The sequence below is a fragment of the Leuciscus leuciscus genome (assembly GCF_965113295.1).
Source record: "Leuciscus leuciscus genome assembly, chromosome: 23".
In the NCBI taxonomy this organism is placed as follows: domain Eukaryota; kingdom Metazoa; phylum Chordata; class Actinopteri; order Cypriniformes; family Leuciscidae; genus Leuciscus; species Leuciscus leuciscus.
Genome location: NC_138747.1, coordinates 3,665,511 through 3,688,844, shown reverse-complemented (window position 1 = coordinate 3,688,844; position 23,334 = coordinate 3,665,511). Strand labels below are relative to the sequence as shown.

General features: G+C 37.6%; 2 protein-coding genes across 5 annotated transcripts; one reads left to right on the top strand and one right to left on the bottom strand.

The window, feature by feature from the left end:
• Positions 1 to 1,949: 1,949 nt before the first annotated feature.
• On the top strand, positions 1,950 to 14,565 carry slc45a1 (solute carrier family 45 member 1). Of its 3 annotated transcripts, XM_082155550.1 has the most exons (10): positions 1,950 to 2,155; positions 2,749 to 3,182; positions 5,259 to 5,351; positions 5,539 to 5,763; positions 6,986 to 7,842; positions 7,919 to 8,072; positions 8,876 to 9,052; positions 9,140 to 9,345; positions 11,237 to 11,462; positions 13,596 to 14,565. In XM_082155550.1, exons 2-10 carry the CDS (start codon positions 2,759 to 2,761, stop codon positions 13,622 to 13,624), a joined length of 2,391 nt encoding a protein of 796 aa, XP_082011676.1. In that variant the 5' UTR covers positions 1,950 to 2,155; positions 2,749 to 2,758; the 3' UTR covers positions 13,625 to 14,565. The 3 variants fall into 3 exon arrangements, with proteins under 3 accessions (XP_082011676.1, XP_082011674.1, XP_082011675.1); XM_082155548.1 differs by having other exon boundaries at positions 11,237 to 14,565; XM_082155549.1 differs by lacking the exon at positions 1,950 to 2,155 and adding an exon at positions 2,243 to 2,609 and having other exon boundaries at positions 11,237 to 14,565.
• Positions 14,566 to 15,001: 436 nt separating this feature from the next.
• LOC309487751 (uncharacterized protein) lies at positions 15,002 to 17,302 on the bottom strand. 2 transcript variants are annotated; one of them, XM_082155556.1, is made up of 5 exons: positions 17,138 to 17,302; positions 15,864 to 15,959; positions 15,484 to 15,553; positions 15,295 to 15,380; positions 15,002 to 15,215 (listed from the first exon to the last, which is right to left on the bottom strand). In XM_082155556.1, the coding sequence occupies exons 1-5, from the start codon at positions 17,186 to 17,188 to the stop codon at positions 15,144 to 15,146; spliced, it is 375 nt and encodes a 124-aa protein (XP_082011682.1). In that variant the 5' UTR covers positions 17,189 to 17,302; the 3' UTR covers positions 15,002 to 15,143. The 2 variants fall into 2 exon arrangements, with proteins under 2 accessions (XP_082011682.1, XP_082011681.1); XM_082155555.1 differs by having other exon boundaries at positions 15,295 to 15,383; positions 17,138 to 17,301.
• Positions 17,303 to 23,334: the final 6,032 nt, after the last annotated feature.

The following is a 23,334-nucleotide window of genomic DNA, read 5'->3' as shown; positions in this document are numbered from 1 at the left end:
GCTCGAGCTCGTTACAGGAAGATGGATTCTGATTGGCTGTCAATGTTTTTATCGTTCATCAGCTGGATAAAATCATTCTGAAAGTGATTCCAATGATATATTTTCTCTGTGCTGTTATCATTATAGCTGTGGTGTGAACTCAGCTATTCTTTAATATTGAGAAAGATTTTTAGAACTATATCTTTATTGTTATATTTATAGCTATTGTCCTTGATGTGAACAGGCCTTAACGGTCACCCCTGTTTTTGAGAATAGATGTGAAAAATGCACCATCCAAACTTAAATGGTTGTAATTCAAGAATGCTTTCCCAGTAAACAATTACCGTCTTTCAACGTTGAAATATGGTTGAAAATAAGTCGGTCCGCCTTGGACTGGTTTATGACGTGATTTCAACTAAGTAGTTTTGGCCGGACTGTTTGACTACGTGTTTTCAACTGATATTCTAAGACAGGATAAGTCTGTTATACATGCTAAAATGTACCAAACCATGTTCATTATTATCTCAAATAAATTTAACGAGTTTTACATATTCCATCAAGACGTTGAAGATCGACCTGTTTTCAACGTTGAGAAGTCGTAATTAGACATTGAAGATTTACGTCTATTCAACGTCTAATAGACTTTTTGCTAGCTGGGTTGGAATATTATGGAATGCTATTTTAGTTTAAATTTAAATGAAATCAAATCAAATGTACTGAACTAAATATTTTTTATTCTATATAAAATATATGTTTTACAAAATGTTCGCTCTAAAATTACGATAAAATCAAAGCCATATGTCCAACCAAGTTGTGTTCCAAATTTGAAGTTGATTTCACAAAAAATTAAGTTCCTATGGATTTAGTTTAGGCACTGTACCAAAAATAGCCACCGGGTATCACCCACATTCCAATGAATTTGATAATGCATTCTCTTATAAGAATTTTTTTACTTTCTCAGTTTGTGTAAATCTACTTAGGGTTCAGAGTATTTATTTTTTTCCCCACATAAATTTCCCACATGTCTAGTACAATTATGTGGTTTTGTTTTATTAATACAGTATATACTTTTTTCTTGATATACCCCGAAAGAATGGAAGTGCAATGTGACAACATGCCCCATAGGTGGGGTACATTGTAACATGTGAGGGGCACATTGTAACATGACCATATGACAGCTTAAAGTGTTATCTGATCTAAAAAAAATATATATTTTCTAAATAAAATACAATTATTAACTTTTTCATATAAAATAATGGCATTTTTTTAATAATTAAATATAAACTCATTTTTGAGTTTTGACTACGAACACAGGAAAACACAGCTATACAACATAGTTCAAAACAAATAAATAATTAGTAATTTCTGAACATTGACTCTCAGTCTTCATTCACCTTTTTCTCATGTTTTCTCAATAGAATTAATAAAAGTATAGAATATAATAGCATATTTCTAATAGGGGCACATTGTAACGCAGTGTGACAACATGCCCCACCTGCACAACTGGGATTTAAACCCGGCTAGTGTCTTCTGCTAGTTAGCGAAGCATTAAATAACTATATTGGAGATTAAAATAATATCAGATTTGTCTAATTTTAAATAAACACAAAAAATAGAGATGAAAAATTAACTTAAGTAAGAAATTTACTTTTGCTATGGTTTAATAAATGTCTATGGATATCTTCCAAACATTTTTAAAATTTTGGCGGCAACTAGTAAATACACCAAGTTTCGTCATGCTAGCATATGTGGAAGTATTTAAAACAAGTGTGTTACAACTAGCCCCGCGTTACGTTGTGCCCCGCGCTCCACTGCTCAGCAACTTGAAACAACTTGAAGGTGAGTAGATGATGGCAGAATTTCCATTTTTAGGTGAAGTCCCTTTAAGAGTTTGAAGTGTTTTAGACAGGTGTCAGTTTTCAGTTGATGCTGATGCTGCAGATTTGCGCGGGAGGGGCGATGCCGTGACGTCACGGGGGAGAGCCGAGCCGGAGCCTCAGCCGAGAAGAGATGAGAGAACAGGGGAAGACCGGAGGAGCACGATAAAAGCAGGGAAATGACTGCGCCAGAAAGGACGAAAGAGGAAGAAACGTTAAACACCAGCGTCAACATGATTTGCCGTTCCGTCTGCGGTTTGCAAACCACCAGTAACGCATGAAGAGCATCCCGGATAAAGGTAATATTTCCATGTGCACGCCTCTCACAAAGAACAAACGAGTGAAGGACTCGATTGTATAATCTTTACCTTGAAATCAAATGATTGGGGTGATTAATAGTGCACCACTGAAGTGCAGCTGCTTTGCTCTCCAAGCATCCTCTTTGTCATCCATTAGCCTATTAAACATTTCTATTAATCGAAGATCACGTGCTCTTTTTAGTCTCGCCTGGTGCGTTTCTCAGAAGGCTGCCGTTATGCGTTTTGCTTCCTCAGCTATGAAGCGACCACATGTGCACTGCGCATCTTCACACTCTGGATCTGCGCATTGGTTGCAGTGCGTCGTGTGCACGAGGGAAGTGTCATATCTATATCACTGACCACCTTGAAGCAATGGCGCTTCATTCATCACAATACTTTTCTGCTGATTTGATGCACGAACCCCCTGTTGTGATGCTTTCCGCCATGGCTTTATGTAATTGTGCTGTTTATCTTGTCCTACCTCAATGTCACCATGACCTAAGAGCACTCTGTGCATCTGAGAGCGGTGATGGATTGCTTTTCCATGTCTTTTGAAATTTGCATCAACGCTTCTATTTTTCCCCCCCTTGCAGTGTGAGCAGAATGTCATCTCCTGGAATGGGCACCTCGAGCGACCCCCTGTTGTCCAGTCCCGTGGGGGGGAAGTTCGGGACTGCCCAGGATGGCACATGGAGACCCACTCTGTCCAAGACGTCCAGCTTCCCAGCGTCCACCACACGGCACCTCAGTCACAGAGCCAATAACTTCCAGAGGCACCCGAAGCGCCGGAAACTGATCAGACCGTCTCCTCCTCCGCCGCCGAACACCCCGTGTCCCCTGGAACAGCTCGACCTCAGCGAACTGCCTCCGAGACGCACTTTCCCCGAGCTTCTCTTCAATGGATCCATCTTGTTTGGTATCGAGTTCAGCTACGCGATGGAAACGGCGTATGTTACTCCTGTGCTACTTCAGATGGGACTGCCCGACCAGTTCTACAGTCTTGTGTGGTTCATCAGTCCAATCTTAGGTAAGTAGATATTAAAGCCCCCCTGAAATCATCAAAATGTACGTTTTTTAGCTTTTAGTATGAATATGTTAGCCTTAATGTTATGAATAAGCTGGTTTGTTCCAAAACAATGACAAAATTCACATTTAGGAGATATAAGCATTCAGTCTCTCACTTCCGCTAAAATGGATCACGGATTTTTATGACATCATCGTGGACTTCAGCTTCTGTCCAATCAAATGCTCTCTAGAATCTAAAGCTCCGCCCCCTATGCTGTAAATACCACCTGGCCAAAGCGAACGTTCGGTTGCTCAAACGCTCGAGTTTTATTCCGTTTTCCAACTGTACGTTAGTTAAGAATGATTTATTCAAACCTCTACTATTGAATCCAACGGATCATCAGCGCCCGGATTCGCTTCCATGGTGCTGTCGCAGTCTGTGAGGTAAACGAAACGCTATTGGCTATTTGAAAAGGGGGAGGAGCCATTCAATATGTCCCGCCTTAGCTTCCTGTTTCAGGGTAAATTTCAGGGCTGCGCGTTCCAAGGCACTTCAGTGGGCCTTTAAAAGATGAATTCAAACTAATTATTCTGCTGCAGAATATAAAAGGAGACATTTTTGAATGTCCTCGCAGACTTTCGACTGTAAAGCTTAAAAAATAATGCAAATTATGAATGGTCCTGTAGATTAAATAGTGGATCATGCTGCGAACAACACCAGGGTCATGGGTTCCATTCCCACAAATTTATAAATTAGTCACTGGTTAAAAAAAGCATCTGCTAAATGCTTAAATGTACATAAAAGTAGTATATTAAATTCAAATATTCATATTCAAAGGCCTCTGAAGCCATGTGATATCTTTGTATAAAAAAACAGACAGAAATTTAGGTCCAGTTGCATAAACAGCCACTGTGTTTAAAACTAGTCGAGGGGTAATCAGTCTCGGATCCAATCTACTTTTATTTATTGTGCAATCTTAAATAAAAAATTAAACGACTAACTTCTAACTTCAAATCTATTCTTATGCAAGCAGTCTCAGATCATTGAGGTTCTTTCAAATACTGGATCAGTCAGATTTGTGAATGAATCATTCATAGAGAATATTCTACTACTTCGTTCACAAATCAGACTCAGAAATCTATACTTTTTTCCTGAACGTACTCAAGCTAGAGCAGATGCCAAGTTTTTGGGTCTGTTCCTCGCACAAAGCGATTATATGCCTTTAGAAGAACACATGGATTACTTTGTAAACGCATTCACTTTCATTATATTGAAAAGAATGAACTGGATATTCAATGAAAATATATATTTAACATGCAACATAGGCCTATTTTGTTAGCCACTTCTATTGCAGTTGCAGCCACCATTTAGTATTATCTCTATATTATTATAGTATTTATTAAGAGTTTAAATTGTCTTTTATTTTTATATGTGTAGTTTTCTCTTATGTGCTTTTGTCATTTTTGATAAAAAAAATAAATAAAATTATATTAGCTTTCATTTTTTTTTATTTTTTTTTTACGTTAACTTAAAAAAATTATTTCAGCTTCAGTAAATATTTATTTCAGTTAGTATGCCAAGGCATATTTTTATTTTTATTTTTACTATATCATAGTATTTTTGCATATTGCAACATATATATATTTAACATGCAACATATTTTTTATAATTTTTTTTGCCACTTCTATGTTGCAATTGCAGCCAACATTTAGTATTATTGATCTATTACTATAGTATATATATATTTTTTTTTTCAGGTTTTCATTTTAATTAAATGTTCCTAATTTTATTATGAGCTTTTTTCTTTTTCTTTAAAAAAAAAAAAAATTGCATTTAGCTTTAATTTAAATCTTTGTCATTTTAATACTTCAACTTATATTTTTATTTCAGCTTCAGTAAATATTTATTTCAGTTAGTTTGCCAAGGCAACATTTCTTTTCCGTTTTTCATATATTTATATTGCAACATAAATATTGAGCATATACATTTTAATGACTGAGGTGCCCTTGATCAAGACACCTAACCCCCAGCTCTTATTAACTGGCCTCTGTTACATACAGCTATACCAGTTTTTTGATCGTCTTTTATGATTGTCAGGATTCCTACTGCAACCAATTCTTGGAGCATGGAGTGACCGATGTACGTCTCGCTTTGGCCGCAGGAGACCTTTTATTTTTGCCCTGGCGATAGGTAAGCAGTACTGAATTTAGCCATTGCAAACTTCACTAATTGCTCAAATCAAGCATCTATTTCTCTCTTTTTCTGTTTAGAACTCTTTGCATTTTAATATGTGGCATTGAAACCACAGTTTTTCTGTGAACTTGCATTCTTTTTTAGAGAAGTTGGTGGTAATGTTGTTCTGTGGTTGTGTTTGTAGGGGCTCTGCTGGGTCTAACACTGGTGCTGAATGGACGGGACATTGGCTCAGCGCTGGCGGACACAACCCTGGATCACAAGTGGGGCATCGTGCTGACGGTGTGTGGTGTGGTTCTGATGGACTTCAGCGCGGACTCAGCTGACAACCCCAGTCATGCGTACATGATGGATGTGTGTAGCCCAGAGGACCAAGACCGAGGCCTAAATATACATGCTCTTCTGGCAGGTTAGAGGAAAACTTTGAGATTCATTATGGCGAATTATTCATTTAGAGCATTTTTTTCTCTTTTTCTCAAACCAATATAATTAGTCATATTTATATACTACTATAGTATTTATTAATATTTTGAATGGGCTTTTATTTTTATATAAAAATTTTTATTTGATATTTTTATATTTATATTTGAATTTTAGTTTAAGTCTTAGTAATTGTATTATGTGCTTTTGTCATTTTTAACAAAGTTGTATATGCCTTGTGTTCTTTTTTTATTATTATTTATTTTGGCTAATTTGACTATGTTTTAATTTAATTCCCATAATGTTCCCATAATTTAAATAATTTCCTTGAAAATCTGAACTATTTATATATTAATATAGTATTTATTAATTTTGTGAATTAGCTTTTATGTTCAGTTTAATTGTAGTTTTATTTTGAGTAACTTTGATGTGTTTTTGTCATTTTATTAGTTTTTTAAATACTTATGTTTAGCTTTAATTTATTTTTATAGCAATTTTAGTTTTAGTCAGTTTAGTACTTCAACCATAACTTATTTACTTCAGCTGGTTAATTTTACCATGTTTTCAGGTACTTATAAAAATATAGTTCTCATTAACACATTTTAATTGACCATATTTAAATAAATTCCTTGAAAATAAGTGTTATTTTAGTATAATTTACAGTATACTATAGTATTTAATATCGTGAATTACCTTTTATTTTCATATTTTTAGTTTAAGTCGTCATTTTGTTATGTGCTTTTGTCACTTTTATTTAGTTTTAGTTTTATTTAGTGTAGTTTATTTAACACTTATTTCAGTCTAACATTTATAACATTTATTTTTCATCTAACATTTATATTTTTTTTGGTTACACTTTATTTTAAAGTGTCATTGTTACAGTGTAATTATATGTTTAAGTACTGAGTAATAATAATTAACAACATATACTTACTATAGGGTTATGTTAGGATTAGGATGTGGTTGAGGGTTAGTTGCATGTAATTATGCATAATTTACTGTTATTACTATGATAAGTACATGCAATGTAATAAGGACACTGTAAATAAAGTGCTACCTTTTATTGTATTTTAGCTTTATTTAAATTACACAAAATGATATGCACAGTTTTAGTTTGATCTAACAATAACAGCACTGAATCACATAACTATTGCATCTATCATTTCACTTCTATTCTTTCATTTAACTATTGCATCTTTCATTTACCTCAGGCCTTGGAGGCGGCTTTGGTTACATTGTGGGTGGCATTAACTGGGACAAGACTGAGTTCGGAAGGTCAATGGGTGGCCAGCTCCGGGTCATATACCTGTTCACCAGCATCACCCTCGCCGCCACCACGGCCATGACCCTCACGAGTATTCCTGAGCGAACTCTCCCCAAATCCCAGCCTCAAACCAGAAGCGGCCAAAACCTGAAGAGCCCCAACCTCCCTCTTCCGCCCTCCCCCCCGCCTCCTCCTGGAGCTGCTGTCGAGCAGGACGAAGAGGACGAAGAAGAAGCCCTATATAACAGCCAGTTCTCCAATTACCGCTACCAGGATCCACTGGGTCGCTCGAACAGCGCTAACGCACGTCTCTACGCAGGCCTCACCAGCCCCATCTCCCCTCTCAGTCCTCTGACCCCCAAATACGGCAGCTTCATCAGTCGGGACAACTCGCTCACAGGCATTAATGAGTTCGCTTCCTCCTTAGGCACCTCCTACATAGACCGAGTATTGATCGAATGCTACACGGGACAGCAGACTCCTCAGCCATTAGAGCCAGAGCCGCCGGGAGAAACGCCCCCTGCTCAAGGACAGAGTGAGACACCTGGTGCAAATGAGGTTTCACAGCAAAACACACACTCACAGCCTAACGGAGAGTTGCAGGCGAGTGAGGCGTTGCAAGCGAATGAGCAAAATCAAGCCATTGAACCCGCGGAGCCCAATGAGGCGTCGGGGTCACAGAGAGGCAGTTCCTCAGGGATACTGAAGCGTCCTCAGAGTCTGGCCTTAATAGAGGACCCGATCATGACTCAAAGCGGTGGCTTGGACAACGGTCGTAGACGCACGGTCACTTTCAGTCAACAGGTCAGTGGTTTGACTGTGCATATTGCATGTATGCAACTTGGCATTGAACTTTAGCATGTTTTTATCTTTTCCCAAGGTGGCGAATATACTGCTGAATGGTATGCGCTATGACAGTGACCTCAGTGGCAGCCATGAAGGAGCAGACTCTGAGATGTCAATCCTGCTGCTCTGTACCGCCATCTGCAGGATGCCTCCATGTTTACGAAGCCTGTGCACCAACCATTTCCTGGGTACTATGGGTTTTGAATCTTATTAGCCATATACAAAATGTCTGAGGCTCATATTTTATATGCATTTTTTTATATATATATAATTAGCACTGACTTTAAGATTTTGATAACAGACTAAAGTGTTAGCACAGACCTATAGCTGATTAAATATTGGATTTTTTTGCACTGATTTTGGAGGGAAATCTGCTGAATTTAGCTTTGTAATTGTTGTTAATTAAAAACTATTCAAATAATTTTTGATGTACAATAAAAGTTAATTGAAATAAAGCTGAAATGAAATTTAAATATATGATGAAAAACCTTGCAATTAGATTTTTAAAACAAATTGCAATATTTCACTGGGGAAAAAACAAGTTTAAGTTAAAGTACTAAATAAAACTACTAAACCTAAAACTGAAATAAAAATGAATTAAAGTTAAATAGAAATATTTAAACAAAAAAATACTAAATAAAAAGACTAATAATAAATTAATTAATTCAAATAAATGTAAATATAAAGTATATATTTTTATTTAATATAATATATATTTATTTAAAATATATAATACAAAATTATTAATAAATACTATTAGAGTGGATAAATAATGCTAAAATAACACTGATTTTAGGGAATGGATTTAAACATGGTAATATGTATTAAATGGATCTGGGAGAGCTATACATTTATAGGTAATCATTTTAAAAACACAAAGGCTCCAGGATGTGCACAACTTTGTGAATGAAAAGTGTGAGTGTTTTAAAAAGTGTTCATGTGCAACTATTTCATCTTCCATCATCAACTTGGACTAAAACGTGATCCTCAGGTTGGCTGTCGTTTGAGGGGATGCTGCTCTTCTACACCGACTTCATGGGGGAGGTTGTGTTTGGCGGAGACCCAAAGGCTCACCACGATTCAGAGGAGTACAAGCGCTACAACTCTGGCGTCACCATGGGCTGCTGGGGGATGTGCATCTATGCATTCAGTGCTGCTTTTTATTCAGGTTGGTGAAAGTGTACAACTTGACCATGCACAAAGACTAGTGTGTATTAGCAGCATCCCTTTCTTTTTTCCTCTTTTCCTCTCACAGCCATTCTGGAGAAGCTGGAGGAGCGCTTCTCATTGCGTTCGCTGTATTTCTTTGCCTATCTGGCCTTTGGTTTGGGCACAGGACTGGCCACTCTCTCCACGAACCTGTACGTGCTGCTGTCTCTCTGCGTCACCTACGGAGTGCTCTTCTCTTCTCTCTGTACGCTGCCTTACTCTCTGCTCTGTGAATATTACCAGAGCCCGCAGGTGAGAGGAAGTTCATCTGCGACACAGAAACACACTTTAAAGCAACACTATGTAACATTTTTTTACCTTAAAATAATGTTTCCAAAATTGTTTCAGTGGTTCATCAAGTCGTAACAGGGTGAACGGCACTTATTCCTTTATCTGCTATAACCACACTATGTAAGATTGCCAGATCGGGTTGCGTTTCTGTAGTTCTAATGAGATATAAGAAAACTACAAATTTGACTTGCTTTACGGCAAGCGTTACAATAGTCATTATTTAGTTTTTCTTCGTTTCTGATGTCGCAATACATCATACTTTCATAAAATCATGCATCATACTCTACCTGTCTGTGGACATCGTTCATTCCAAAGCCGGTGCTGGATAAACAGCGAGCGTGTGTGCGACAGTAGACTAAATTATTTACGACAGCGGTAATGGACAATTCCGCTTCCAACCTGTAGGGGGACCGCTGAGGAAAAGTTCCTTAGTGTTGCTTTAATTAGATGTTTAAAAAACACACACAAAGGCCTGGGGTCAGTAGCATAAACATAGCCGCTAAGTTAAAACTGTGTCTTAAGACCTAGTCTGACCAACTAGAGGCTAATCAGTCTTTTCAGTTTCAAATTAGACCAAGGTGACACTTTATTTTAAGGTGATGTAGTTATACGTTACTACATGTACTTACCGTAGTAATAACAGTAACTTATTCATAATCACAAGTAACTAACACTAAACCAAACCCTGACTATAACCGTAACTCAATAGACTATGAAATAAAAAATGTTATACAGCTCAGCTCAAACAGCACACATAAGAAATACCGTAAGTGCCTTATTAGTATAAACATTAAAATACACACGATTTCAAAAGTGTTGCATCAAGATGATGCATTATTTGTGTTAACATGAGACTAGTGATCAAATTTCTTACTAACCTTGTTTGTGCAAAATGATATAGAATTGTTACATTTATAGTGGACATGTAACTTTTACGCACAAGGATTCTAAATACTAGGGATATAACATAACTAATTGTAATATTATGTTTGCAACACATAAAACGAAGATTTGATACAACTTTACAGCTCATGGGAGAATTATTGTAAGTGCTTTAAGGCGAGACACTACTGGTGAAACTTCCTCAGTTGATTACTTACCCAAGTATATATTAAAATATTTTAGAAATGTGTATGTTTAATTATGCAAATTAGGCATTATCTCATTAAATATGCACGATTTTGCATATATGTTCGGTAGATAGATCTGAACATATGATAAAGCCAGGTAAATTCGGGAGAAACTTACCGCCGCAAGTAAACAAAATGTAATAAAATAAACATCTTAATGTATATTTTCAACGTTTTCTTTATAGCAGCTTGAAAGCACACATATTGCAGGAGTAAACTAGCCCAAAATCTCAAAACTGACCACTACATGAAAAATCGATGTTTTTGCCTGCCGTGTCTCGCCTTAACACACATTTCTGCTTTTAAACCCTCTGTAATCTTTCGCCCCATAGACTCCATTGTAAGTACAATACAGAAGATGCTTTTTTCTTCTTTGTTTTCACTAATCGAGGGACCCAAAGTTAAAGTTTGAGGTTTGAGGGGAGTGGTTAAGCGTTTTCAACCCAAGCTGTCAAACTTACGTCAAGTAACTTTTCAGATTTTGATGAGAGATTACCACGACAAACATTTTTAATCTGTGTATTAACTTGCACGGATTCATTGTGCACCACAAGACTAGTAATATGCGCTAACAAAGTAAATAGGGTCAATTTGGATTTCATGACAACTTTAATGTAGAGTTTACCTTGTATTAAACTTCTCAAAGTTGCAGTACTAAATGTTTTCATCTGTTTGAGTTGTGATCGATCTCAGTCATGAATGTCCACGTGTTGTTCTCTTAGTTCTGCGGCTCATCCGAGGACGGGACCAGGCGAGGTATGGGGGTGGACATCTCCCTGCTCAGCTGCCAGTACTTCCTGGCTCAAATCCTGGTTTCCGTGGCGATGGGCCCTCTGACATCACTGGTGGGCGGGGCCCAGGGCGTGATGTACTTTTCGAGTCTGATGTCATTTGTGGGGTGCCTGTACTCCTCACTGTGTGTGGTGTACCATCTGCCAGCACCCGAGGGTGAGCCTCCCCAGAGTGAGACCCAGCCACTACTGGTGCACATTTAGATCCGCTCGCTCACACCGAGGTCCAAAATTAACACTCCATCAGCACCACACGAGTTACCAGCTTTCTGGATTTGCAACATAACGTAAAATCATGATGTAAGAACGCTCTTTGATATCCAAGAATCAAAGCAAAGAAATTCCAGCAGCTCCTCGAAATAAAAGATCAAGGGCTGTTGTGCATCTGCAAACGACTTTTAGGGTAAACTTGGAAAACTTACCATCAGATGTTTATAGGAAGCCAAAGGGTTTTTTTTTATTGACAAACCTACAAATTTCACCAAAGCAAACAGAACCATGGTGTTTTCGTAACAATTTTCATATATGACACAAATATTGTAAGGGATAATCTTTTTTTTTTTTTTTTTTTACAAAAAATATACATACATTAGGGTCCTTCAGTCTGAGACCACATTGAAGTTGTTGGGGTTTTTTTCACACATAAAAATAAAGAATAAGTATTATTGAATATTTCTAATTTCTAGGTGTAAATAAATTAGGTAATTGTATTACAGAATTAGATTTATTACAGATTATTAAATCATATGGAAGCCCATTACCGCCACATAAGAAAATAAAGTCATGCTCTGGTAAATCATAGTTATGAGATAAAAAAATTAAATGATGACATAAAAAGTCAAAATTACGACACAATTTCGACATAAAACAGTCGAAATGATGTGATGAAAAGTCAAAATGATGACTTAAAAAGTCGAAATTATGACATAAACAGTCGAAAATGACATACCGAATCAAAATTATGTCTTAAAATGTCATAATTAAGATTTTAAAAATTACAAAATTGGCAGTCGAAATTATGACATTATGATTAAAAGTCGAGATTATGATTTAAAGTCGAAATTGTGACAAAAAGTAAACATTATGACAAAAAGAAAAAAAATTACATACTGAGTCGAAATTATGACTTAAAAAATCTAAATTATTACACGCCACAATTTTGACTTTTTAAGTCATAATTTCAATCTCATTATTATGATTTACCAAAGCATGATTTTTTTTTTTTATTATGTGGCGTAAATGGGCTTCCATAAAATAATCTAAAGTGCTGCTGTCATGCAAATAAACTAAACCAAAGTTTACTTAGAGAAATATTTCAAGTAAATATCACTCAAATTTAGCGAATTGTTTTAAATTAGAAAAGAATGTAAAAATAATGCAGACTTTTGGACCCACTGTTGTATATACATTGTGCAGAAGTGGTCAACAGCCGTTGGCAAACATGGTAAAAAGTTAATTTTGGACCCCGTCGACACAAACGAACAGCTCAGACTCTTTGCGCTTGCTCACTTTACGCCTCACGAACGCAGTGCTGGAGATGTGAGAGAGGGAAAAAGAGCGATTTTGACTATGCATCTCACTCAGATCTCTTAACGCAAGCATGCTGCGACGGTGACTGCATGACGGCGAGCTTGAATAGTGTGTGTGTATGAGAGAAAGTGTGTTTGTGAACATGCCTGACTACTTTCATCTGGCTTGTACATATATCCAATGTTTTTTTGTTTTTTTTTACTGTCGATTCCTCATAAAGGAGGACGCCAAAACTGTTTCTAGCTCTCTTTATATTGTTTTTGGTCAGCTAATTGTTAAAGCTCATTGCTTTTAATAAAAGTAAACCCCTCTCACATGTCCAAAGCAAATGTATCCTGTCCACATGAACTTTGAAGATGTTCGGTTTGTTTGCATGTAAAGCCGCATTGATGCCTTACTGTAGGCCTCTGTTTCAAACTGTACGACAGTAAAACAGAGAATGTGTGTGTCTATTGGTTATTGGTTTGCATATACTGTTTTTAAAGTGATTAGGCTCATCATTTGGATACTAGCTACCTACTACACGCATCCTTACACACGTGTTATGAGTAGCAATATTCCTTTCGCATGTTTGCCATACTGTAACATGGCTCGTAGCTTGACACTGGTGGACGCTCCAATGACATATTTATAAGAAAAACATAAATGACGTATTTATGGTTCCCCCTACTGAGCCATGTCATGGAACGCACGCTCTCATGCCTGCTTTCCTGTGGTCTGGCGTGATCGTTGTAATGACCGTCGTTCTTGTCATTATCAGGCAGAGCGGACGTTGAGGCTGAGGCGTGAGTGATCGGAAACAGGCCCTGTGCGGAAGAACAAGACAAATGTATTGTTTGGTGACTACAACAAATCTGGACAACAAATCCGGACTCTCCACCAGAGCGCTCAGAGATGTGCGCCTGTATTGCCAAGCATCTTTTAATGTTTTGTCTGTTTTGCTTTGCAATACACGCGACACTTCATACTTAAAAAAAACAAAAAAACATGTTCACCAGGTAGCAAGCAAATCAAGAAGCGACGAATAAAGAACTGAACATTTTTTGCCTAATCTACACAAGCATGTACAGATATGGTATCTTCCTTAACGAAATGATGTAAATAAGTGGCACTTGTACAGGTAAATGCTCTGAGAATTAAACTGTCACGGGACGAAGGTTTTGTGCTGCAGATGTCGTTCTGATTGACTGGTGTAGTTTCTAGCAAAAACATGTTTAAGACTTTAACCAGCAGGGGGCGCCGTAGGATCAAACCAGCTCGAACCAATGAAAATCCTAGTAACTCGTCTTCATGGTGTGAGGAGCTACTTTTAGATTTCACCAAGTACATTTCAGCAGCAAAGAGTCAATCCTCTTTCAAATACTTGGTGTATGTTAGGGTTAGGATGATGTTTTAAGCGGCTCGTAAAATGTTTTGCAACCCCCCCAACGCAACGCCAAAAAAGACCCAAGAGGCACTCGTTTTTTTTTAAAAAGACAAGACTGTTTTTTTTTTATTTATAATCCTGAACCAAACTATACAAAGCAGTGGTCAAAAAAGCAACCAAAACACAATAATAAAAAAAGGTTTTGCTTGAAGGACTGAAAGAACACCAGTACCAGCATACAGTTCTGTTATAGATTGTTTTCATTCTGCACTTCCCATATAAAACACAATGAAAAAACAAAAACCCCCAAAACTGTACATAAGGATAGAAAGATATAATCCTTTTAAATGCATATGGAACAAAAGACCTTCAAGATTTAAAAAGGGGTTAATTAACATGTTATAGACGCCGTTCAGAAAAAGGGGGCGGACGGGTGATGCGTTGACTAAGGGAACCCTCTCATTCATATGAGCCATCTGTTATGTTAACTGATCTGCTAAAGCGAGGGATTAACTTCTAGCAGCACAACCAGGTTAAACATTGTCTATTAGCCCCTGCTTAAAACTCATCTTTGGTCTTTAGTGGATCAGAAAAATGTCACCCATGGAAAATGACAAGAACCTCATGCTTTCAGTTGCTTGCGTGTACATCCGCTGGTCAAATAACAGAGTAGAATGTGTGCTTGTTAAACGTGTGCTAAAATAAACTGTCCATCGCTTATTTTAATACAGGTTTTTCTCTAATGTTGGTCCTACGCCAATAAATAAGGTCTTACGAAAGGGGACAGGGTCATGATGATGTTATGGGCCTCAGTGCAATAAAAAAAAAAAAAGATAAGATCTTGTAGCGGCAAAGGAATGTCTGTGAAATATACAAAAAAGCACAAACTCTACTAGGTCGAACTGACCATACAGACAGAGCTACTGAAGGGCAGCGAGAACTTTAAGCTTTGACTTCAGCCTCTGTGGAGCCGCCGTTCTCCTCCTTCTTCTGTTTCTTTGTTTCCACTGCCTCCTGAAAAAGCAAGGAATGATTAGACGTGCTGGAAACATGAGGGTGTGTGACCAATGTGTGGATTGAAACTCAAACCCACCTCCTCTTCTGCTGGACGTTTCACGGGATGTTCGTCTGCCTTTTTCTCAGCATCGTTCTCTTCCTCCTCCTCCTCCTCTGCCTCTCCTGCTGTTGACAACCAAAAAGTGTGTCATTCATCAGTGTTTGCACTAGTAAATTCAGTAATGGTGACAGAAGTGGAAAATGCACACATATAAGTCAAACTCACCCTCCTCATCATCCCCACCCTCTCCGTCCTCAGGGGTTTCCTCTTCTTTATGTGAAGCACCATTAGTCGTCTGAAGAGAGAAAGCACCGTGAGTGAAACCGATACCAAGTTTGTTATGTCACCAGATGACTTGGGGATTTATGAACAAAGTCAACGATTAAGTATCATTACGATCATTTCCAAAGTTTGTGGGAAGGTCAGTTAAGTAAATAACCAGCCTCAAAGCTGTTTTCTCATAAGATGCATGTGTGTCAGTTCTCGAACCCTAAACAAAGAGCAGCGTGATGAACGAGGGGGAGGGGGCCCTTCAACACCTGCGCGGCGAGCGGGTACTAGGGGACAAAAGCCACAAGGCCTGCTGGGAAATACTCAACGCTTACTGTTCCATTTCCATTGGCAGGTGCGTCTTCGCTGCCGTTTTCCTTCGCAGCCTCTGCCGCCGCCTCTTCAACCACCTCTTTTTTTTCTTTCAGGTCCTGAAATAAAGCAGAAGTTTATCTGTTAATAAATAAGCCCCCTCAGACTACATAAACAATGCAGCGTGTGCTTATTTCACATTGATAGCATACGCGTTTCTCATGGTAGTAAAGGGGAAAGTTTGTTTTCCGTGAGTTACTTCCCCACCCACACACACACAGATGAGGCACAGACCACACACACCAGCTGGCTGACTGCCTGTTAAAATACATTAAATGGCAAACCAACACCAGGGTCATGAAAACCACCTCAGGTTTTTGGTTTTAAATACACTTTTAGAAACTATGCCGTCATTTTATATGATTTACCTTTCATTTATTTTCATTTAACACATATACCACATTGTCATAACGGAAACTCAACGTGAACTACAGAAAGTGGGGATTTTTTTGTGTTTTTTTTTTAACATTGTCTGTGTTCTTTCTCTGAAAACGACACCACAATAGGTCTATTATATTAAAGACAATCAGTTTAAGTTCATGCCTTCGTGAATTAAATCTATTGTTTGGACACACATGTCGAGGTCACTTGAGGTTATTTCGCGCCGTCTTGCCCCATTGCCCCCTTTATTTCCCGGTAACTGTCGTGCACGCGCATGCGCGCACACGCGCCGAGCTGGAAACAAAAGGAGGCAGCGCGCGCGCCAAGACAACGTGCTCGAGAGACTGGGGGCGGGAGGCGCGAGCGTTTTACAGCACGCGGCGGCGATATTCCCGCCTATTCGCGCGGCAGAGATCAAGAGCCTTGACTTTGCACACAGACACACCAACATTTCAAAGAAAGGAGAAAAAAAATTCTGGCAGATGGTTCACAAATTCACCCCCACACCCCCGAAACCCCACACTTAACGTTAATTGGATATGATTAACTTACATATGGGAATATATGTCGAAATTTTCCATCATAGACTAGGTTTGCCTTATTTTGTACGACTTATTCTTTAATTAAACGTTCGTAGTGGTTTTTCTTTTAGCCGTTAATTTAAACACGACTCCGCGCGAAACACGAATAAACGGGAAATATGATGCTGGTGTTCAAATTATACTAATTTAACATTTTTTCATTGAGAAAAACATTTACCGCTGATAAATCCCCGAGGTTTTTTGCCTCTTTCTCTGTTTTAATTTCCATACAACCCCACTTTTCTCAAATACATCGGTTTTTAAGGGTAACTTACCTTTGCGGTGACCTCGGTGGTGGTGGTCGTGTCAACAGCGGTATCAGCCATGGTGGTTTATAGAGATGTTTTAAAGAAAATGTCCGAAAAAAAGCGTTAGAAGTGGTGGGATGAGGTAGGAGACGGTCAGACGTGAGGAGGAAGAGTGAATCAAAACTGCCAGAACCTGAGAACTGAAAGGCGCGTCGAGCGCAGCGGCAACATCACTGACATCTGATTGGACAGAGGCGTAGCAACGTAAATCCTTTCTTCGATTTGATTGGAGAAGCCACTGTCAATTGTTTCATAAAGTCCCGCCCCTTCGTTCGTACTACTTGTAATGCGCTCGTCTTGTCTTATTGGTGGAATATTTAATTTTACCCTTTACCCGGTCTTTTAAAAATACTGTTTTAAGTGTCGAAATTGACTTTTTATTATTGTTATAATGTATCAAACAATAAACAGACAGAAAAGACCGAACATATAGAACCTCTTCAGGAATTCAAGTACATTAAATCGTCTTGTAGCCTAAAGGTTGGTTCACAAATAAAATAAGAGAGATTGAGAGACAAAATGTAACATTATAAACACATACAGAGGAAAACATGCACCAGTGGCATTACCAACAAAAATATATATCATATTTCAAGAATCTGTCTCTTTTCTTGTTTTTTGACCAGCCTAGAGATATAAGAAATACATATATTTCAATTAAGAAATGTGAAAAAGTATATATAGTATAGGCTGCATTTGCATAGGCCTATAAATAAATAAAAATCCCCCCCAAAAAATAACAATGTAATTCATTGGATTATAGTTGTTCGTTTATATTAACAGATTATATCTTTTAACTGAGCGCGAGGTCAGGATAAATTCAAACTATTTCTGGCACCATTGTTGTTTTGGTTCCTTATTTTAGGGGCCCATTCTCTATATACATTTCAAGAGAGTGCAAAGTGTTTATGCAGTTAGTAAACAAAACAAAAAAAGAAAGTTTATCAATAATATAGGCCTAATTAATTAGTAAGTTAATTAACCTTTTTCTTCCTATGGTGTATTTTGAAGTTATATTTTGTGTTGGTTTGTCATTAATTCCCATTCTCTTTGCAAACTGCACAAATCTTTTTCTATTTTCCTTGACCTTTCTTTCGACGTCATCTCTTGATAGTTGTTTTGTGTGGTTGGAACCTGCCTTCAAGCTTGCATAGATGAATTCAAGCTTCTTTGGGGGCTTTGTTTACAGCCACAGTTTCATTAGCATGTTGTATTCAGAGGCCATTGTGTCCCAGATGGAGACGCACCAAGGCAGCTGTTTCATTCATAATGAGAAGAAGTCACACTAAGATGCTAACACGACTATTCCACACACCATCAAACATCTCAGCACAGAGATAACCAACTGATATTGCTTAACAGATAAGCCACACAGTCATCTTGCTTCTCCGTTACAGGAAAAGTACCTGTTGCACAAGGAACAGAGTTCGGTTGTGGTTAATAATGTTCCCCTTTCAAGGGGTCAAACGAGTCAAACCCTGCCTCACATCTGTAATTCCTCAAAAGGAGTAAGAACTAGAAATCTTATTTTTCTCTTTCTTCGGACAGTTTAAGTTGAAAATGTCCATAAAGGCAGAACTTTTATCAGGGTTTTCTTTTGAACACAGAGATAAAGACCCCCTCCCCATTTGAATCTCATCAGATCTGCCGTACCGTGGTAACAAAGCCCACTTGGTGGTCACAGATGGTGTGGGCCTATGGTGTGCTGTGTGAGGGGTCAGCATGTAGTCTTTGTTTTATCAGATGGAGTATTATGCACTAGACCACTGATTTAAACCTCAGCTTTGGCTCCAATGTAAATGAGAAGCTGAAAACAGTCATTTAATCGGAGACTGCTTCATTCAGCGTAGTTTTCCATGAGGAGGTGAGGTTTTGCAGAAGTAAACTTTGTGATTTTACTATATCAGAACATGTCATTTTTTATTTTATTTTGACAACTTTGGCACACAAAAAAATTACTGCTTTTCTTCAATGAAAACTAACCTCTAATATTTTGCTGATATAACATTTTCAAAATACCTCTCATTGATTTTGACCTTTGTTGAATACTTATTTTCATGTTGTGTGGAAATAAAAAATAAAAAAATAAATAAAAAAAACCTCTAAAATAACAGTGTGCAACTGTTTTCCCATCCAAAGTAAAATGAAAATGTAAAAATATCAATAATTTCATTTGATGCACCACTCTCCATGCCATTGGTCAGAAATAATGATAGTCCTGCCACAAACTCATGCCATTGGTTGAGCACATCTTGGTGCAAGCAAAGCAAAGTTCAGTAAGACATGATCCTGGATCACCAAATTTTGTTGATCTTGGAACAATATTCCTGTCCAAAAATGAAGTCCCTATCCTTTCCCCTAAATCTAACCCTACCTACAATTTATCTCTAAAATCAGAGAGAAATGATGATGAATAACACTGATGTAGAAGCACGTAACCCTGGTTGTAAGCCTAAAATTTACATAAACTTGTCCCTCAAATCTGATTGGTTGATTGGAATGTTGTTCCAGGATCAACAATGATCCATGTTGCACTCGGTGAATTTAACAAGTAGAAAAAATTATATGATATAAATGTATATCTGCATCCAAGCACTAATCCCAGATCATAATCCCATCTGCATGCATATATGAAATAAACATTTTTATAATAACTGCAATGCCTCTCAGAACATTAATCCTGTCAAAACAGAGCTGTACAACTATCAAAAGTCTTGACATTGAGAGGTAGATGTAATTAGCCCTAGAGATGAAAGTGTTACATGCAATTTTAATCTGAGGAGGTTTTAAAGGGCTTGTGTTTGGATTGATTTGGATTTGGGCAGTTTGTCAGAGTGGGTGGAGACTCTTAAGATGGACAGAAAATTAATTCAATCTCATAAAGGCCTCGTTTGCGCTTGGACGTAACCTCAGTGGAACACATGCACAGAGAGGCTCTTTCATTGGGGAAATGAAGACCATATGCAACACACACCGAAACAGCCGTCTGCTGCTGGAAGCCCACGGTGTGTCTGCCGTACAAATCCAGACAAGTAACAGACGATTTTCCTTTTTTTTTCTCTTTTTTTTTTTTTTAAGAAAACACTTCTTGTCCAAGCATTACTCATTCCCTAACTGGAAAATGGGAGCAATCGGAGAGGAGAGAGTCTTTGTTAGGTCATTTCCTGTAGTTTTTTTTCCCCTCCTTCTAGAATACCCACAGCCTGCCCACGAGCTAGATTTGTTTCCATGGATACTGGAACAATTCCAGTGATTGCCTGCTGGTTTTTAGTGCGCGCTTTGATGAAGGAAAGCCTCGGAATAACCAGAGATGGGAAGAAGAAGAAAAGAGCCAACATGTTCCTCTAATCCTCACATTTTCTTTCATGCAGTGTGAATGGTTACTTTCTTTCTTTCTTTCTTTCTTTCTTTCTTTCTTTCTTTCTTTCTTTCTTTCTTTCTTTCTTTCTTTCTTTCTTTCTTTCTTTCTTTCTTTCTTTCTTTCTTTCTTTCTTTCTTATGCAGTTCTTTCTCGGTTTTTAGTCAAATCCATGTTGAAATCAAAATCCACCCTATCTTTTCTGATCTTAATGCACATTTAATCAGTGCATGTCATTCAAAAAAAAAAAAAAAAAAAAAAAAAAAAAAAAAGCTCCGCCTCTGCATTTCCTACTACTTTCCTTTAGATGACGTCACAAACCTCTCTTACGTCTCAACCGCTCTGAAACCTTCTGGCATTGCCCACTTTTCACAATACAATTGATTCCAGATGAATAAAATCAAGTCCTGCCTACATTTGAATATCCATTTTCACTATGTTAGATATAATATGGGTTGCGTATGGCATTTTATTATCTGATGCACTACTATTACTAAGTGATCCTTTTGGGTATAGGGCCGTGTTTGTTTTGATGATTTTAAATATATGTTTTTTCAGACATATATCAATATATTCGTTTCGCAGAAATCTCTTACTGCACTTTTAAGTACCGACTTTTACAGCCATTAGTTGTTAGCAAATTATCCGGTTTTATTGAGTCAGAAATGGCAGTTGCACACGATCAAACTCCAGGTTCAGTAACCTCAGAAAACCCCATTTGTCTGTGGTTCCTGTCTTTAAACGCTGAGTTCATGACTTCCCCTTTAGGTCAGTGAGGGAAGTAATTTGCAGATGCACCTGAATTTTCGAGACAAAAGGCTGCAACCTGACCCTTGGAATTTCAGGGCTTTGGGGATGTTTGAAGGAGGGGTTTGTCAAAGATCAGGGGTCAGGATTAGGGAAGAAAAGGTCACCGTAATTGGAAGAATCCAAGGGAGGGCTCTGTGCTCCAACTGTGTGCTTTTGTCTTGAACAGCGGTAACCCTTAACACTCTGAAATGCTTTCTCATGCCTGTGCGTGTACCTGGTGAAAATCAGCAAACGCCAAAGGACCAAAAGAGCATTATGGCCAGTTTTGCATCTGCATGTGAACAATTCAAACCAATGCATTTTTTCAGTATACAGATATTTAAACATTGACAAGTTTGTTGGAAACGAAACGTTGTGAACTTTCAGCACACACTATTAATGAATCAAATAATCTGCATAAATCAATTACAATCAGACTTGGTCACGTTTAACCTGCACTTTTGTCCAGCAAATTTTATTTGCGTCCCTCGCTCAGCCTCTGTGTGCACACAGTAAAACTCCAGGGTCAGTCCTTTGTGTCCTCTACCCAAGCACAGGCTTTAATAGGGCATGATGCTGTGGAATGTGGCCAATTTGCCCCCCGTCCTGAATAGTGACACTCAATGAGGCATGCTGGGTACTCCAGTAAGTGTGTCCACTGGTCTGGCAGTTAACATAACAAAGACTACAAGATGTAGATGAATGAATTACAGAGCAAGGGCAGTTAAGGTAATGTTTTTTTTTTGTGTGCACATTTTATTGCCTGTTAGGCTAAACCATATAGTCTGAATATAATAGCACACATTTCTACAATAACCTACATGGAATCATTCATGCAGTGCACAATATGAGTTGCATGATAAATGGGTTCGGTGATGTTCAAATGACTAAACCGTTGGATTAATAAAGATTTTTTTTTAATGTGTATGAAATTAGTCTCTTCTGCTCATCAAGGCTGAAAAATGTTTGAAACATACAGTAGCAGAGAAATATTATTAGAATTTAATATAACTGTTTTCTATGTGAATCTATTTTAAAATGTAATATATTCCTGTGATCAAAGCTGAATATTCAGCATCATTACGCAGTCTTCAGTGTCACATGATCCTTCAGAAATCATTGCTGATTTATTAAAACATTTATTAATATAATCAAAGTTGAAGTTTTTTCTGCTTAATATTTTTGTGTAAACTGTGATAAACTAAAATTTAGAAATGGGGTAAGAAAGATTATTTAACAAGATTATTTTTACTTTTATTTAACAAGGATGCATTGAATTGATCAAAAGTGAAAATACAGTAATTTATAATATTTCAAATAAATGCTGTTCTTTTAAACTTTCTATTCATCAAAAAATCCTGAAAAAAAAGTATCAAGGATTCCACAAAAACATGAAACAGCAAAACTGTTTTTAACATTGATAATAACAATCAGAAATGTTTCTTGAGCATCAAATCATCATATCAGAATGATTTCTGAAGGATCATGTGACACTGAAGACTGGAGTAATGATGCTGAAAATTCAGCTTTGATCACAGGAATAAATTACATTTTAAAATAGATTCAGACAGAAAAAAAAAATTAAACCAAAAAATTTATATTTCACAATATTACTACTTTTACTGTATTTTCAATTAAACAAATTCAGACTTGGTGAGCAGCAGAAGATACTTTTTTCAAAAACATAAAAAAAAAAAATCCAAACTTTTGACCAATAGCGTTTAAGCACTTGATTTCAATCTGAATGAAAGATGCAGTTTTACCAATTCTGCTGCATAATAACCTATACGGTCAAGACTTGATTACTTTCTCTAGTGGAAATTTCCATTCTTTCGGCACAGGGAGGGTCTTCTAAGCAAATCCCTCCCATCTAATTCCTCCTTACCTGTGATGATCACTTAGATGAGGCTGAGCTTCAGGAGGATGATCTCATCAGCGAAGCCACTCCTCGGTAGACAGTTTCCAGCGGTCTGCAGGTCTTAGCAGGTCGTCGTCAAAACGAAGGCGGTCTGGAACC

What these genes read in the sequence shown, in the direction of transcription:
- slc45a1 (XM_082155548.1), top strand. Translation starts at nt 2,759, where the DNA reads ATGTCATCTCCTGGAATGGGCACCTCGAGCGACCCCCTGTTGTCCAGT. An exon ending in GTGCACCAACCATTTCCTGG is followed by an intron (nt 8,073 to 8,875) that starts GTACTATGGGTT and finishes CGTGATCCTCAG; the next exon opens with GTTGGCTGTCGTTTGAGGGG. An exon ending in AATATTACCAGAGCCCGCAG is followed by an intron (nt 9,346 to 11,236) that starts GTGAGAGGAAGT and finishes TTGTTCTCTTAG; the next exon opens with TTCTGCGGCTCATCCGAGGA.
- LOC309487751 (XM_082155555.1), bottom strand. Translation starts at nt 17,188, where the DNA reads ATGGCTGATACCGCTGTTGACACGACCACCACCACCGAGGTCACCGCA. An exon ending in CTGCCAATGGAAATGGAACA is followed by an intron (nt 15,554 to 15,863) that starts GTAAGCGTTGAG and finishes TTCTCTCTTCAG; the next exon opens with ACGACTAATGGTGCTTCACA. An exon ending in GGGTGGGGATGATGAGGAGG is followed by an intron (nt 15,384 to 15,483) that starts GTGAGTTTGACT and finishes GGTTGTCAACAG; the next exon opens with CAGGAGAGGCAGAGGAGGAG.